The sequence below is a fragment of the Astyanax mexicanus genome, chromosome 5 (assembly GCF_023375975.1).
Source record: "Astyanax mexicanus isolate ESR-SI-001 chromosome 5, AstMex3_surface, whole genome shotgun sequence".
NCBI classification, from domain to species: Eukaryota; Metazoa; Chordata; class Actinopteri; order Characiformes; family Acestrorhamphidae; genus Astyanax; species Astyanax mexicanus.
The window spans coordinates 53706023-53721072 of NC_064412.1; the positions used below are offsets into that span (position 1 = coordinate 53706023).

The 15050-nt window shown below is 36.6% G+C and overlaps 2 protein-coding genes across 3 annotated transcripts in view; both read right to left on the bottom strand.

Moving 5' to 3' along the window:
* Positions 1–340: 340 nt before the first annotated feature.
* gorasp2 (golgi reassembly stacking protein 2) lies at positions 341–9142 on the bottom strand. Its single transcript, XM_007244142.4, has 10 exons — positions 8998–9142; positions 7579–7659; positions 6929–7132; positions 5975–6061; positions 3902–4032; positions 3676–3808; positions 3011–3134; positions 2450–2536; positions 2094–2225; positions 341–1414 (listed from the first exon to the last, which is right to left on the bottom strand). The coding sequence occupies exons 1-10, from the start codon at positions 9058–9060 to the stop codon at positions 1122–1124; spliced, it is 1335 nt and encodes a 444-aa protein (XP_007244204.3). The 5' UTR covers positions 9061–9142; the 3' UTR covers positions 341–1121.
* Positions 9143–11117: 1975 nt separating this feature from the next.
* Positions 11118–15050, bottom strand: part of gad1b (glutamate decarboxylase 1b) — a 28461-nt gene continuing 24528 nt past the window's right edge. For both annotated transcript variants that reach the window (XM_007244144.4, XM_007244143.4), the window contains 2 exons: positions 14428–14517; positions 11118–13638 (listed from right to left, as the gene is read on the bottom strand). In XM_007244144.4, coding sequence (XP_007244206.2) covers positions 13465–13638; positions 14428–14517 — 264 coding nt within the window. In that variant the 3' untranslated portion in view covers positions 11118–13464. The remainder of the gene's footprint in view (positions 13639–14427; positions 14518–15050) is intronic.

Here is a 15050-nt window from a genome sequence, read left to right on the forward strand (position 1 = left end):
CAAAGGGAGCAGGAGCAACTTTGCTCGCTCAAACTCCAGCTGCTGATGCCATGCAGCATGTCCCAGGATTTAAACAAGTGATCCTCGAATTTTAGTGACTATAACAGAGCCTCTAAATTCATTGGTTTAACTTGTCTTTAAAAAATAAATTATTAACAGTGAAGTGATTAAGCAATTTATCTGACAATGCTAATATTAAACTGTCCTACTGTTTTATTTTATAGTGTTGAATCTTAAATCTTTATCCAAATTATTTAAAAAAATAAAATAAAAAAAACAATTCTTGCTGTTTGACATAACTAAAACACATTCACATTTCCAAACACATAAAACCAGACAATTACTGTAAAACCTCATGTACTTTATTGCTTGTGTGTTTTTTACAACCTTAAACTAGCACAAGCTCCCAACTTTCCCCATAGTTTCCCCTCCCAGCTCTACAGCAGGTGCGGGTGTGTGTGTGTGTGCGTCTGTGTTTCAGTAAATAGGCAGAGAGGTCTCACTGAGAGAAGGAGAGGATGGATAGATGCATGCATGCGCACACACACACACACACAAAGCCCACTCATCCTTCATACAGAGGTGTGTTAGAGGAAGTAAGAAGAAATGTGCAGTGAGGGGGGCAGGAGGTGTGGAAGAACAGAAGCATCAGATACAATCAGTACATCAACAGAAACAACATAGAACGAAATTAAATCACTAACACATCCAGACTGATTTCGACAATAGAAAAGGTGGGATAGAGAGGGAGTGCAGAAAGTAAGCAATGGATGGAGAAGAAAAGCAATGCAAAATAATTAAGAAAGAAAGAAAAAAAAACTCCACTCTTTTACAGCATTCAACAGTCTGTCCATCCTCGTCCTCCTCGTGAGCCAGCTCTCTGAACTCAGGAGCAGCCTCTCAGCAGTTGTGTGCGATTTATATGTTTCTACCCACTGGATCTTTTTTCGTTTTTAGACTGAATAAATACATTTGAGAGAGACAAGGGAGAGGGACAGAAATATACAGAAAGAAAGAGAGAGAGAGAGAGAGAGAGAGAGATTTATATATATAGAAAGAGAGAGAAAGAGAGCGAGAAAGAGAGAGATGCTTTTTCAGGATGCAGCTGAAATGCCTGGCTGTTATGATGACTCTGGTGTAGCTTCTGTTGTGTTCTGCGAGGTCCTCTCTGTGGCAAGAAGCGTCTCAGTGGGCGTGTCAATGACGGCGGGAGTGGCATCCAGGATCAGCGCTGGGGTTTGGTTGGCTGTCAGGGAGGCGACTGTCGGGGCAATAGGTGGGATGAGGTCAGAAGGTAGAGAGACTCCAGGCATTGTGGATAACGTGGAGGGCAGAACTCCGGGCATGGACAGAGGGGCCAAGCCAGGCAGGTTCAGAGGCGGGAGGGGGGCGAGGGGGGCAAGGGACGGCAAACCTGCAGACACAAAAAGACAGGAGTCAATTATGCACTAAAAACACAGATACAGCTCTGGAGAAAATTAAGAGAGCACTTCATTTTCTGATTCAGTGTCTCTGATTTTGCTATGTAAAATAAAAAAAATATTGTCATTTAGAGCACTTATTTGCAGAAAATGAGAAATGGCTGAACTTTCATACCTTAAATAATGTAAAGAAAGCTAGATTATATTTATAAAGTTTTAAGAGTTCAGAAATCAATATTTGGTGGAATAACCCTGGTTTTTAATCAGGGTTTTCGTGCATCTTGGCATCATCTTCTCCTCCACCAGTCTTACACACTGCTTTTGGATAATTTAATGCCTTTACTCCTGGTGCAAAAATTCAAGCAGTTCAGCTTGGTTTGATGGCCTGTGATCATCCATCTTCCTCTTGATTATATTCCAGAGGTTTTCAATTTGGTAAAATCAAAGAAACTAAATTTTTAAGTGGTCTTTTTTTTCAGAAATGTATATAATAGAAAAAAAGCAATATTAGTATCATAACATGTTGGATCACTGACTTCTGTTACAATCTAGTGAACATTTCAGTTAAGGCTGTGCCATATCATACACTGTATGCAATAATATCGCCAAATAAAATGTATAAAATATAAACCAACTATGTGTAAAAATTCCTTCAGAATGGTTCTCAAGTACCTGTAGTGGAGGGAGGCAGACCACTGATGCCTGCCAATGATACAGCACTGAGGTCTGGTAAGGGGATGTTGAGGTTGGGGAGATTGGGAAGGTTGGGCAGCGGAGGAAGGCCAGCGGGTAATGGCATTATCCCTAAAGGGACGGGAAAAACAAGGTTTACTTGTGAAGTTGTGAAGCTAACCTAATATATTTTGCACACAGTACAGAATTACATATTCAGGAACATATCTAAGTAAATTTAGAATATGTATCCTACTATGGAGTAATTCATTTTTCAGCTTCATCACAATATTAAGCTTTATCACATTTCTATATATACAGTCAAGATATGACTGGTGTGCGCATGGGCTTGTTACCTGGTAGCGTAGTGGTGGGGTTGACTGAAGGTAAAGGACCCAGGGCCGGATTGACCTGAGTGGGAAGTAGGGGAACCGTGGGCACACCTGTAACGACACAGAGGCTTAACCAGAGCACCACAATACAAACATATTCTTATCTTTGGGTACATGCATTACCATCTTTAATAAACACCATAGGGGATTAATCCTTTCTTAACACTTATTTCAGAAAAGAGCAATAATAGAGCTAGTGTTGCATTATTTTTTTCTATGTAGTGTAATCTATACGTAACAGACTAGAATAATTGTGGGCAGCATCCCTCCTGTGGTCTGTGGTGGTACTGCTAGGAGCAGCCTTGTGCTGCTACTTCACACAAATAACGAACCATTTTTCATTATCAAGCAATTCAAGTTTACAATAAAGTTCTACTTATTTAGCACACAAGATTAATTTCTTGTAGATTATTAATACAAAATAATAATATTGGAAATTATATATACATACCTACCTATATATAGATGTACTATCCATACATAATACACTTAATACAAGTTGTGTTAAAAGCTCAGAGGCTGTACCTGTGTGTAGTTCAGTAGGTATAGATGTAGGGGCAGAGCTGAGGGACAGGCCAGAGAGGCCATCTTCTAGTCCAGTTGGTGCAGTCTGTGAGACCGGAGACGGTGTTACTGCAGAAAGCTGAACCTGAGACATGAAAATTCTATTATATTATGTCAGAATAAAATGACACTGAAGTGATCTGTAAAAATGTTCTACTCTAAAAAGGATTAAACATTACAGTGTTCAATAAATGTGATGAAATTTTATTTCAAATCATTTTGAAAATACTATCCTGATTTCAAAACATTCAGATATGCTCATTTCATTAATTGCAGAAAAATGTATTGCACTTTTCACATGTGAACTCACTAAATTTACTATGAATTCACTATGAAATCCCCTATTGTATTCACACATGGACCAGATGGTCAAAACTAGACTTTGATTTAGTATCCAGTTTTTAATTTTGTAATCACTGGAAGTTAAGAGAACAGCTGATGTAATTGATTGGTCATGTTAAGTCTCATATACCAAGGATTAAAGCCCACAAACAGAAACTAGACCTCTGATTTAGTGTAACAAAAATGATGGGGGGAAAACATACCAACAGCACAGCACACATTTACCTGAAACCAGACACCAAAAATGTGTAAAACCACAACCGAAAAACACACAAAACCTGTACCTCAGTGAAGCCGTCCTTCAGTGGGCTGAATGGTTCACTGGGAGTGTGTCCAGGAAAGCTTATCTTCTTTCCCTCCTCAAAGGGTCGTGTGGGAATCCTATGCAGGTAACCATAACCAATACCACAGCCCAGACTAAAGAGAAAGCAGAGAGAAAACCAACAGTGTAAGACTCGCCTAAGCAAACACGGACAGAAAAAAACACCTGAATCAGAGTCAGATACACACCTGCCCTCTCCTCCCCAGGCGCTATTGGGAGTTATAACCACTTCTCTGCAGCTGTCAGTGTCTGTGTTGTAAACGTAGAGCTTAAGTCCTTTGCCTTCATGGGTTTCTATCAACGAGAACAAGTCCTCTGACTAGGAAGGAAAAACAGAGAAACATTTCACACTGTTAATACTTATTACTCCTCTATCAAACATAGAAAACATGACATTCATATGCAATCGTTATACAGCAACAATTACAATAAAATGTATCATGTTGCATTGTAATAACTGCGATATCCATATATGCTCAGAAAAGCACAGGGCATCACTACATTCATAGTGTTCAGAGTATAATAACTAGTACTGTTCAATAGGGTTAAGTTCAGCAAAATTTTTATAATAAAATTACTCTACAATATGGATGAACTAAACTGCAGAAGAAGAAAAAATAGATAATTTACACAATATAACAAAAATTACTTAATAGAAACATATTTTGATTTGTTGATATGTCTGCTGGGATGTTAAAAAAATGTACAGTGTTCAATAAATATTTTAAAACTGTAATGTAGATTTTATTGAAAAACAAGATCTTCCCCGGTTCATTTTAGGGCATTCCCACTGTACTAGGTGTGTGATGTAATATTTAAGAAACAGTTTCAAAATCTGACACTACTGAGGGATTATGTCTGCAAATCAAACAATTGTTATAAATCTTGTGCACATAAAAATGTCTTTGCAATATATATTTTTCCTATCAATGATCTACATCCTAAAACTAGATGGACAGAACTTACTTAAACAAATGGCACTAAGCATTGTAGTTTTTCTCTGTATTGAGAAAAACTGTATCTGTCAGACAAAATATTCCAGCCTCTAGCAGTATGAAGTAATTTAAAAAACTCAAATTCAGCTGGTTTAGTGTGTCATGCCTCAAACAAAGGAGATTCCCAAAGAGCTCCTGAGGCAGTAAAAGACAAAGCTGTTTCTGAAAAGTGGGCCTTCATTATGCAATGTTAGGCAGATGGTTTAAACAGAAATTCAGTACCAGTGTCCTAAGGAGTGGTCGTCCAGAACAAATACCTTCATGGATGCAGCGAATAATATTACAAAAAGTCATAAAGAACAGGTCTTTCAGTTTTTTTTTTCTTTGAATGAATGGACCACTTTTTAATTTACATAAAATCATGATTTTAGGTTGCTTTGTTGCCTTGGGTCCTCAACTACAACATATTATATCTTAACTGTGAGTCTATTTTTTTTAGACATGACTAAATGCAATCATTTAGAAATTCAATATCTTGTAATAGCCAATTCAATCTCCAAATATTAACCCAAAAGAAACTTTGCAGAGAGACGTAAAATAGCAGGTCATGCAAAGAATTCCAACATCATTAAGTTGAAGCAGTTCTGTAAGGAGGAATGAGTCACATTTCCCCCCAACCTGTTGTGCAGGATTGATCACCAGCTACCAGAAGCATATGTTAGAGGTTATTGTTGCTCAAGGGGGTCAAACAGGATACTGAAACTAAAATATACATACTTTTTCACAACTAACATAACTAGGGATGTACGAAATATTTATTTATTGAATAATCACAATAGTATGTTATGAATTATTGTAATAATTCTGAAAAGGACTATGTGGGTTTTAAAGGAAACATTAACATGTGAAGATCCCACTGGTCTGCTCTTTTGTTTTTACTCAAATGTCACGCGCATAAGTTTTTTATTTGTAGTATGGCAGTATTTTTTAAATGAACTGAAATTAATTATACATCCTTGTTTAAAGTATCACAATATACCAAATCTTAATCAGTATACTGTGAAACTTTCCTTTTGTCAGGTTCTTGTACACACCCTAACGTATCTGAATGCATAATTACTTTAAAATTTAAACTAAATTAAGTTCATGGAATAATACATAATGAATTTTATTACTCATAATCAATGCTACCATAACTGACTACATGATAGGACATTTTCATAGTCCTCCACTCCTGCTCTATACTACTCCATCCTGGTTGAACTTGGTCAATAGATATGAAGCCAGGAAACAGCCCTTGGAGACTGAGCTGAAAAACCGAATTACCTCATTCATAACTGTGTCTGCTCCGATGATGTAGTCTGTGAACGGCCTCAGTCCTGCAAGAGCGGCTGGAGAATTCGACTCAACCTCCTACAGAGTGTAAGAAGGACAGACAGACAGAATTTAATAACATACATATATTTGTTCTGTAATTGAACTAGACAGGAAGAGGTTAAATGTAAATGTCACAGACAGTAGTCAAAGACTAATCTTGTCATTTAGCTGCATAAGGCCAGCAACAATATCTAGGAAATAAAAGGGACAGAACAGATTACATTGTTGTGAAATGTAATGAATATTACATCTGAAAATATAAAAAAATATATATATTTCTTGTTTTATTAAAATTGATTTTGTAAACCATGACTCCTGCAAGGTGCATTTGTATATGGATTGCTGTTTTTTGCAAAAACAGAATGAGTAGAAAAGCAAAAATTGTACTGCCTTTTTTCTCAAGAGAGAATACAAATCAAGCATAATTTTGTGCCTTTTTTATGCAGAAATAATGAAGTTGCTGGCAAGCAAGAATCAGGATTTCCATGGCAGGAATAAATGAGGGCATTACAGTAAATCACAGTGTAAAGACTGAATGTATAATTGATACAAATTCTTCCTTATAAAAATTTGCTGATAATATTTCCAATTTGAGAGTGTTTTCAAGATAGAGCAAGTATGCTTTACTTGTTCAAGCTAACATACAGAATTTAATCTTGTTTTCTCAAGAAGACACAATATCCTTTTATTAGTAAATTAGAAAAACAGCCTGTTAAATTTTAAGGTATATGGAAATAAGTGAAAATGTTAATGGAAAACTGTAGTATAACTGGCATCATATGTGCAGCTCAGAAGACTAAAAACAGATAGACACACACAAAAAGACACAATAAAATGTTTAGGTCCTGCAGAAAAAAACTATTTAAAAAACCCAAACAAAATGATAATCTATGAAATACTCACCAAAACATGCCAAACATTCTCATTAGCCCCTTCAAAGCTGCAGAAACGGATGCTGACCCCAAGAAGGCCCTGGCCACCCCACATGTTGCTTGGGGTAACTGTAGACTCCCTCAGCTCAAGGGTCTTACTGCTATACACCAGCATCTTCACCGGCTTTTCCACGTTAGCCTTCAACAGGTCTTTCAGTGTGTCATTGTCCTTGTTCTTAAAGGACAATTTAAATTAAGAAGTTAGTAAATAAAACAAAAAAGAAGCAACAATACCTTAATTAATAGAATGACAACGGGGATTAACCCTAGCTACATACTATACTTCCTTTCAATGTAAAACCTACACCTAAAATGACAAAAGGCTTAATCCCTGTATGGGAAACTGCCTATTAGTGTATTTAGCAATGCATGCAATTAGTTTGACTAGACTAAGATCAATAAGATTAGAGAAGAGGTAGAAGAGTGCATGCTGCTATCCAGTGTGTTTTGCATATGTTTATTTTTCCCTTCATACAGACTAATTTATAGCTTCAAACTCAAACTTCCTCGAGCTGTATGCATATCTATCACTTAATGCAAGTGCCAAAGAAAATCTGAGGTTTTCGAAGAGCTCAGTGATTGATGTGGGCTTGACAGCTGGGTGTGAGCCAGTAAACATACCAGTCTGGTGTTATTGATGGATACAATGAAATCAAAGAAAGGCTCTAGTCCCGCCCGATGTCCGGGGGAGTTCTCTTGTACCTGTGCACAAAAAAAAAAGTCACTTAGTCAGACTACATAAATACAAACTTTTACACCTTTTACTCTGCAGAGCTGCAAGAAATATATAGAGAGCAGCTACCAAAAATATCATAGATAAACAAAGTACAAAGAAAAATAATAATTTAGATTCCCACAATGCTCACATAGTCTCACATACATTGGCCTGTCACAATATGTACATTATTTTGTTATTGTTTTTTCTAATTGTATATTGTTGACCTCAATACTGCTCATTATGATGTTATTAGTAAGAAAAGCCTATTAACATAAATAAGCCAGAATGTCATTTTTGATTTTGGTAACATATCAACAGTAGTGATATTTGATATGTTTCATTTATGTAAAAAAAAAAAAAGTTACCTTTTACCAGGTACGACTGTTCTTAAATTGGTCAAATGGTCTTAACATGACCAGTGATATGACAGTGATTTGATTATGATAATAATGTCTGTGACAATATATTTTACAAAAAAAAACACACACCAGACAATACAAACACCCCATACACAGACTAATTTGCTGGAAGTAATGAGGTTCACACCCTTTCCCAGGAGCACAAAACCACATAAAACCACAGCCCTGCAGATCCGGGTCATTACACATTTAACGTTACCACCCTCCTATATACCTGGCAGAGCAGAGTGTTTGTACATACAATTACTTAAACATAAGAAAATCTAGAGCTCTGTTTGTATTTGAGGTGCAAATTTAATTCATTCATCCCTAAAGGCAAAATCTGGTTGGGCCAAATGATCTATACGAAATCCCCCCGCAAAGATAGCTAAAACAAGATGGTCAAACTAAGGACTTTACGATATAATGGTGGAAAATCCTGCATAAATTAAAACTGAACGCAGTTTTAGGTTTACATTTATTTAAATCCGATTCTAAAGCTTCAACAATCTGATTTAAGCATCACATCAATCAGAGGCAGACAGGGGTGAGCTAGGTAGCTAACTAGCTAACCTATCTAGCTACATTGAATCAGGTAGCTGCACAACATGCTAACCTACATCCTGACTTTACGTTTCTTAATAAACGAATATACAACAAAACACATTATAACAATACAGTCTGACAGATGTATAATTTCACCAATACCGCACTTTAATTCACAACACACAGGTTTCGCAGAAAAATGTCTGTTTTAGCCGCATTAGCAACCAGGCCAAACTGCTAAAGCCTCGGCTTCGATTTGGCCACTTGACCGTCGTCAGTGAGCCCACCCGCGGCCGCAGTTGCCTTGATGCCGACCGACAAGCCATTACACCTTCAAATTTAGTGAAAATAAAAAGCCTGTTAGTGTCAGACTCATACCCGGAGTACGTGATAGCCCTCCGAGCCCCCACCGGGGATCTCTACGCTCTGTGCGCCCCCCATGCCGAGAACCGTGAACCGTCCGTTCCCAACCTGAGCGACACGTCGGTCCAAGCGATGCCCGGTTCATGAACGAATCGGTTCCTTCGAACAGGTTCAATTCAGTTGCTCGGTCGAACCGATTCGTCTAATCTGTTTATTTATTTATTTTTTTTTTTATGATTAATCACAAAATATAAACACATTTAAAAATAAGTATGTACAGATGCAACAAAGATCAACAAAGGTTAAATGGGTTCTTTTAGGTCCTTTAGAGTCACATATATGGGGAATAGTAGTACAGTTTTTTTTAGTTTTAAGATAGTTTGAGCATTGCAAAGTGTTCATATACTTTTCCATCTCAGTCTTAAAAACAAGGAATAATGGTTAGGCACAATTGAATGAGATGAATATTAAAAAAAGGACATTACCTCAATCAAATTTGATGATCGTGATATTACTTATTGTGTCTATTTGTGTTTTTATTGTTATTGTTATTATTATTATTAGTATTATTATAGCAGAAGAAATGATGTGAATCAAGTGAATTAAATTAAGTGAATTTTAAAGAATCGGTTCTGCGGACTGAATCGGTTCACATCCGTAACACGTCGGTTGGGCCGCAGGCATCTTGCGCATGCGCAGAACATCCGATGTGACGTGGCAGCGTCGGGAATATTGACGGATTTACATTTTTATTAACCGATATTTTTTTTGTATCGATGTTTAATTGCAGATAATTATTGTTTTTAGGTTTCGTTTCAGTGGAGAAGCAGGATTTATAACCGTGATTCCTGAAAGAATTGTACACCCATAGCGACACCTTGTGGCAGTAAGCTGTATAAGCAGCACCTGAACCTGTTGTTGATTCAAAACGGAATTCAGGTAATAAGGTAAACCAAATACTCAAAACCTGCTTAACAGGGAACTAGAACTAGACAGGGAACTAGAAAACACAAGCTAGTCTAAGACTTTGATAGTGTTTATTAAAACAGTGTGTGTGAAATGTGTAAAAATGTGCATTAGGCACCCACAGCAATGCTATATTTTATTTTGTGTTTTTAGTAAAGGTGTGATTAAGAAAGCAGTTAGTCTTACTAAAAGCTTGAAATGTTTTATTACCATTAAACACATTCGTTTATAAAAAGTAGGTAATTTATTCTTAAATTAAATTGATTGTGTGGAGCTTGCAACAACAATCTTTGAATATAAACTAAATAAATTGAAAACTTGCATAACTGTTTTTACAATCCGGGTTAGCACCCGAACATCCCTTTCAGACAGCTTCCTCTCTTGTCCACAGTTAATCCTGTTGGATGTGGTTGGTCCTTCTTGGTGGTATGCTGACATTACCCTGGATACCGTGGCTCTTGATACATTACAAAGACTTGCTGCCTTGGTCATAGATGTGCCAGCAAGACGTGCACCAAAAATTTGTCCTCTTTTGAACTCTGGTATGTCACCCATAGTGTTGTGTGCATTGCAATATTTTGAGCAGAACTGTGCTCTTACCCTGCTAATTGAACCTTCACACTCTGATATTACTGGTGCAATGTGCAATTAATGAAGATTGGCCACCAGGCTGCTCCAATTTAGCCATGAAAAGTAGTAGGAAAGTAGTTTTACTCATCATTGTTGCACTGCACAAACATAATGCACACCCTAAAGATCACCATATTTAACTGAGGGGAATCATGCAAGTATACTAATATGCCACACCTGTATAAATTGAAATGTGTTATCTTGTGAGTGAGATTAAACACTGGCTTAAAGAAAAGTGATGTAAAGAAGGCTAGAACATTCTATTTTTGAAGTGTGAAGTTAATTTGGCACTTAACATTCCTTAAGAGGCATAACCACCCACAGTGGACAGCACAGTGGGCAGTAATGATTGTGACCGGCGACATCTGGCTCAAATTGTCTGTACAAACAGACAAGTAACTGGCAAAAAAGCCCTGCACACATACCCCACAGATTAATGCTGCATTTTCTAGCTTCAGTGGGACATGGCAAAAGTCATGGGACACAACACTAGCTCTTGTCTAGGCTAGCTAACATCAAAAATGAGCAGAGCAAACAGATTTTTGATAGATTAATGCTTTAATAGACTTTATTTGCACTGTACATTTGACAGTAACAGTGTTAACATGGCATGTGTTGCATTTTAAAGTGCCGACCTTCACCGGGAGCGCTTCTCTCCCCACATTCATTCACCATTTACAGTCCGTCCATTCAAAAAGTCACAATGACATAAAACTGAGATTACAGTCAAGCTTGTGCTCGATTACACACCACGTGAATTACATTATCTCGTGTTAAAACAGCGTTAAAACATTGTTAAACAGTGAAGAGAAAGACAATTGTGCAAACCATTAGTCAGGACTTAAATGATCCATAATTTCACAGTTGCTGGATGCAAGTCTTATTATGTACAATAATAAAACATTAAAACATTTAATTTACTCAGTTTACTCATATTTTAACACAGTCTTTACATTTTTTAAAAGATAAAAGTCCCCTGCCTGTCTTCTGTATTGTGCTTTTTTCTACATAAATAAGTGGCAGATATTTAAAAACTGCTTGCATTGATAACCACTATAGTTAATATTAACATATAATTAATGCTTAATTAGTTTTAAGTTTTACACTGTTAATTCATGTGATTGTTTTAAAAACATTCAGTCCAAGTTACACACAATATCGTCACAATGACATAAAAACACACTGATTGCACTGAGGTCAAGGGCCTGAATGACACACACACATACATACATTCATACATACATACATACACACATACATACAAACACACACACAATAAATATACATGACATATATTTATATAGAAGTTTTTTTTTGTTAAATATATTTTATATACTGTACCTTTATGTATCTTATCTCAAATAATACTTAATAGAAAGTGTATAGTGTAACATTAGTGACATTAGCGACAATAGTTATGTACTCTGTCTTTGGCTCACGAATTCACTATTGGACCATAAATGCATTTGATTACATAAAATGTGCTGTAAACACAATTAAAGATACATTACAAATGAAATAAAAATGAAATATACTGCATTCTCAAATACTCTTCATCTCACAATGTAATATAATAAAGGTTTTCATTTCAATAAATACTTATGTCATTGTCATACAGCATTTCGACTGGAAATTGAAGACATGTTTTCACCTCACAAAGGTGCTGAATTAACACTTTGTTCTTTTTTTCTTGTTACAGGACCTACGACAAAGTAAGTTCTAGATACACAATGCGGGGATATGGATCTTATGGATCTTATCACGAACACAAACCCCACATACTGTACACACAGGGAGGAATGAATTCAGAATTTATTAAAAGGGTGGTGCGCCTTGCTCGTATTTGTAGTGTATTTACAACTGAAGCACTATAAATGTAGTGCTATCTACATTACATAATACATAATATAGTTTAGTGTGCATGTATAGTGTATATTTATATATATTTATATACCTATATATGGGTCTGAATGGTATTAATAAACATTGCGATAGGCTGATTGATCTATTCAAGCTTTCTTTTTTTTAGTTACCTTAGCTATAAGCCATTGACTGTATACTGTAGGAGTGGACAGTACGTTTCCCTTCACTCCCATTGAGAAGCATTGGAGCTAAAATGGTTATAGTAATGGGGTTAAAACATGTACTACGGCCAGTTACCAGAAGGTCTATGTTCTAAAGCCTAGGTTGCAGCTGAGGTGAGCTGAATTTTTAAGATCCCATTTCTGTTCCTAAAGTGAAGGACCTTTCATATACAACCAAGCGATGCAGGCAACATTGGTAGCAATTTTAAGGACGCAGCTGATGTATCCTTCCTTCTACTACACAAAGAGAAGAAAACAGCACCAAAAAATGTACCATATTCATTTTTGTGAAGAAAATAAAAAAATTCAAAAAAGTCTCAGTTCATCTGTGTGACCAACAGGCTACTGAGAAGGAGTTTTCATTTGTTTTTTTAAACAAACAAAAAAAAGGTGAAAGGTCACACTGTTTTGTAATGTGACTGGAGTTCCTAAACATCTGTCTATAACAGATATTAGCACAGCAGAAGCTTAGTCCAGAGTTCTGGACTTCTTATTAAAATAAAGTGAAAAAAGCCTGTAAAGCTCATCCTGACAACCTGACATCACTTCTTTTGAAATATATATATATATTTTAAGCTGAGCATGGATAGATCAATAGCTAAGCAATGGTGGGTTTTGTGTGAGGGTGATTTTCTTTACACACTTAGCTAAAAATCCAACATCACACTGAAGGAAGTCACTACTGAAAGGACTGAAAGTTACTGTATAACACACTACAGCTACACACACTGTGCTAAAACATTACACTTGTACAGACCACAGGTTGTGTTGATGCATTAGGAACTGCAGGAGAGGGGCGGGATCACAGGTCATGTCCCAGCCGCTCAATCTCATCGATGAGGAAGTCGATGTCGGATCTGGTGGCGGCGTGGTTGGAGATGACCATGCGGAAGAAGTTGACTTTGTTCCCCTGTGGTTGGTAGCCCACCATGGTGGTGCCTGCCTCCATCATCATGGCCTTGATCTTTGGTGCCACCTGGAGGGGAGAAAATATATATTAATATATTAATATACTAATTCTACAGTTTAATGATTTTTTCCCTGCTCTAAAATACACACACATTGCTGAAATTACAAATTACTCTGTGGTACCACACACCGTTCCCAAGGTATACAAGGAAATACAACTGAACAAAGGCATCTAATACATATATTTTTCTATTCTATTTTAACAGTGTGCAATTAACCACACTTTATATTGTTTGGGAGTTGTAGTATGGCATCAGGTCATTAAAACACTCTTGTTGATCTTGTTAATATGAATCTGGAAGTTGTTTTTTATTGTACTTTGTTTTAAATTTTCATGATAAATGGACCAATAGAAGTTTTTCAATGTATTTCAAATGTTAGAACATATACTAAATCAAGGGTATTCCGAATATTTTTGGAGCACAACTGTTAGAAATTAATTGAATTCATCAACAATAGTGTTTTTGAGGACAGGATGTTGGATCACCACACCATCTCATCCTCAACTCCATAATTTATCCCAACTATATTAGCTGGAGCTCCATTACTCCAGAGAACAAAGGTTTTTACACCCTTTAAACCCACACTTTGCATTAAGCATGGTGCCAATAGGTTCATGTTTTTTTCTATTCTATTATTCTAATAATTCTCTACAGGGTCTAGAAAACTGTATTTGTATTATAATTATAAATGGACCAACAGTAGTGATATATGAACTTTCTTATAAACTAAACTGTGAGTATCCATGTGTAGGTTAATGCCATGTTTATTATGGGATGGTGTCACGGTGTGGTACCTTGTGCAGTCTCTCTCTTCTCTCTTCTCCATGCGGCATGTTCCTCATACCCGGTGGAATGTACCAGAAGCAGACGTTAGTGTGCTGGGGCTACAGAGAGAAAGACAGCCAGACAGACAGACAAAGAAAGAGAACAGTGAATAAGAAACATACAGCAGAGAAACACGATGTAGTCACAGAACAGGACAATAGAGGGATTTTTTTTAAAAGGTAGAAAAGAGAAAAAAGAGGAGCCAAAGTGGTTGGTGTGGCACAGTGGATAACACCATGACCTGTTTGTGAGCAACCCCATCATGTGGGACACTGGGGTTCAATTCCCTGTCTGGGTGACTATATTATGATAAACCAATAAGAGTCATTAGGCAAGACTCCTAACACTACACTGTCCCATCTCTGTAAGTTGCACTGAACAAAAGTGTCAATCAAATGCTATAAAAAATTCAGTTAAATACAAAAATGAAACAAAGAAGAGGAAACTTAAAAGGGAAGACAGTAAAGCAGCACAAAAGAGACAAAGATAGAAGAATTGAAAAAAAAAGATACAAATAGAGAGAATAGGAGAATGGGTAAAGACAGAATTTAAATAATAAAAACTTAAAAAAATGTAACTTGTTAACAGCTAC

What these genes read in the sequence shown, in the direction of transcription:
- gorasp2 (XM_007244142.4), bottom strand. Translation starts at nt 9,060, where the DNA reads ATGGGGGGCGCACAGAGCGTAGAGATCCCCGGTGGGGGCTCGGAGGGC. An exon ending in CCATCAATAACACCAGACTG is followed by an intron (nt 7,133 to 7,578) that starts GTATGTTTACTG and finishes TTGTCCTTTAAG; the next exon opens with AACAAGGACAATGACACACT. An exon ending in TGAAGGACGGCTTCACTGAG is followed by an intron (nt 3,135 to 3,675) that starts GTACAGGTTTTG and finishes TTCATGTCTCAG; the next exon opens with GTTCAGCTTTCTGCAGTAAC.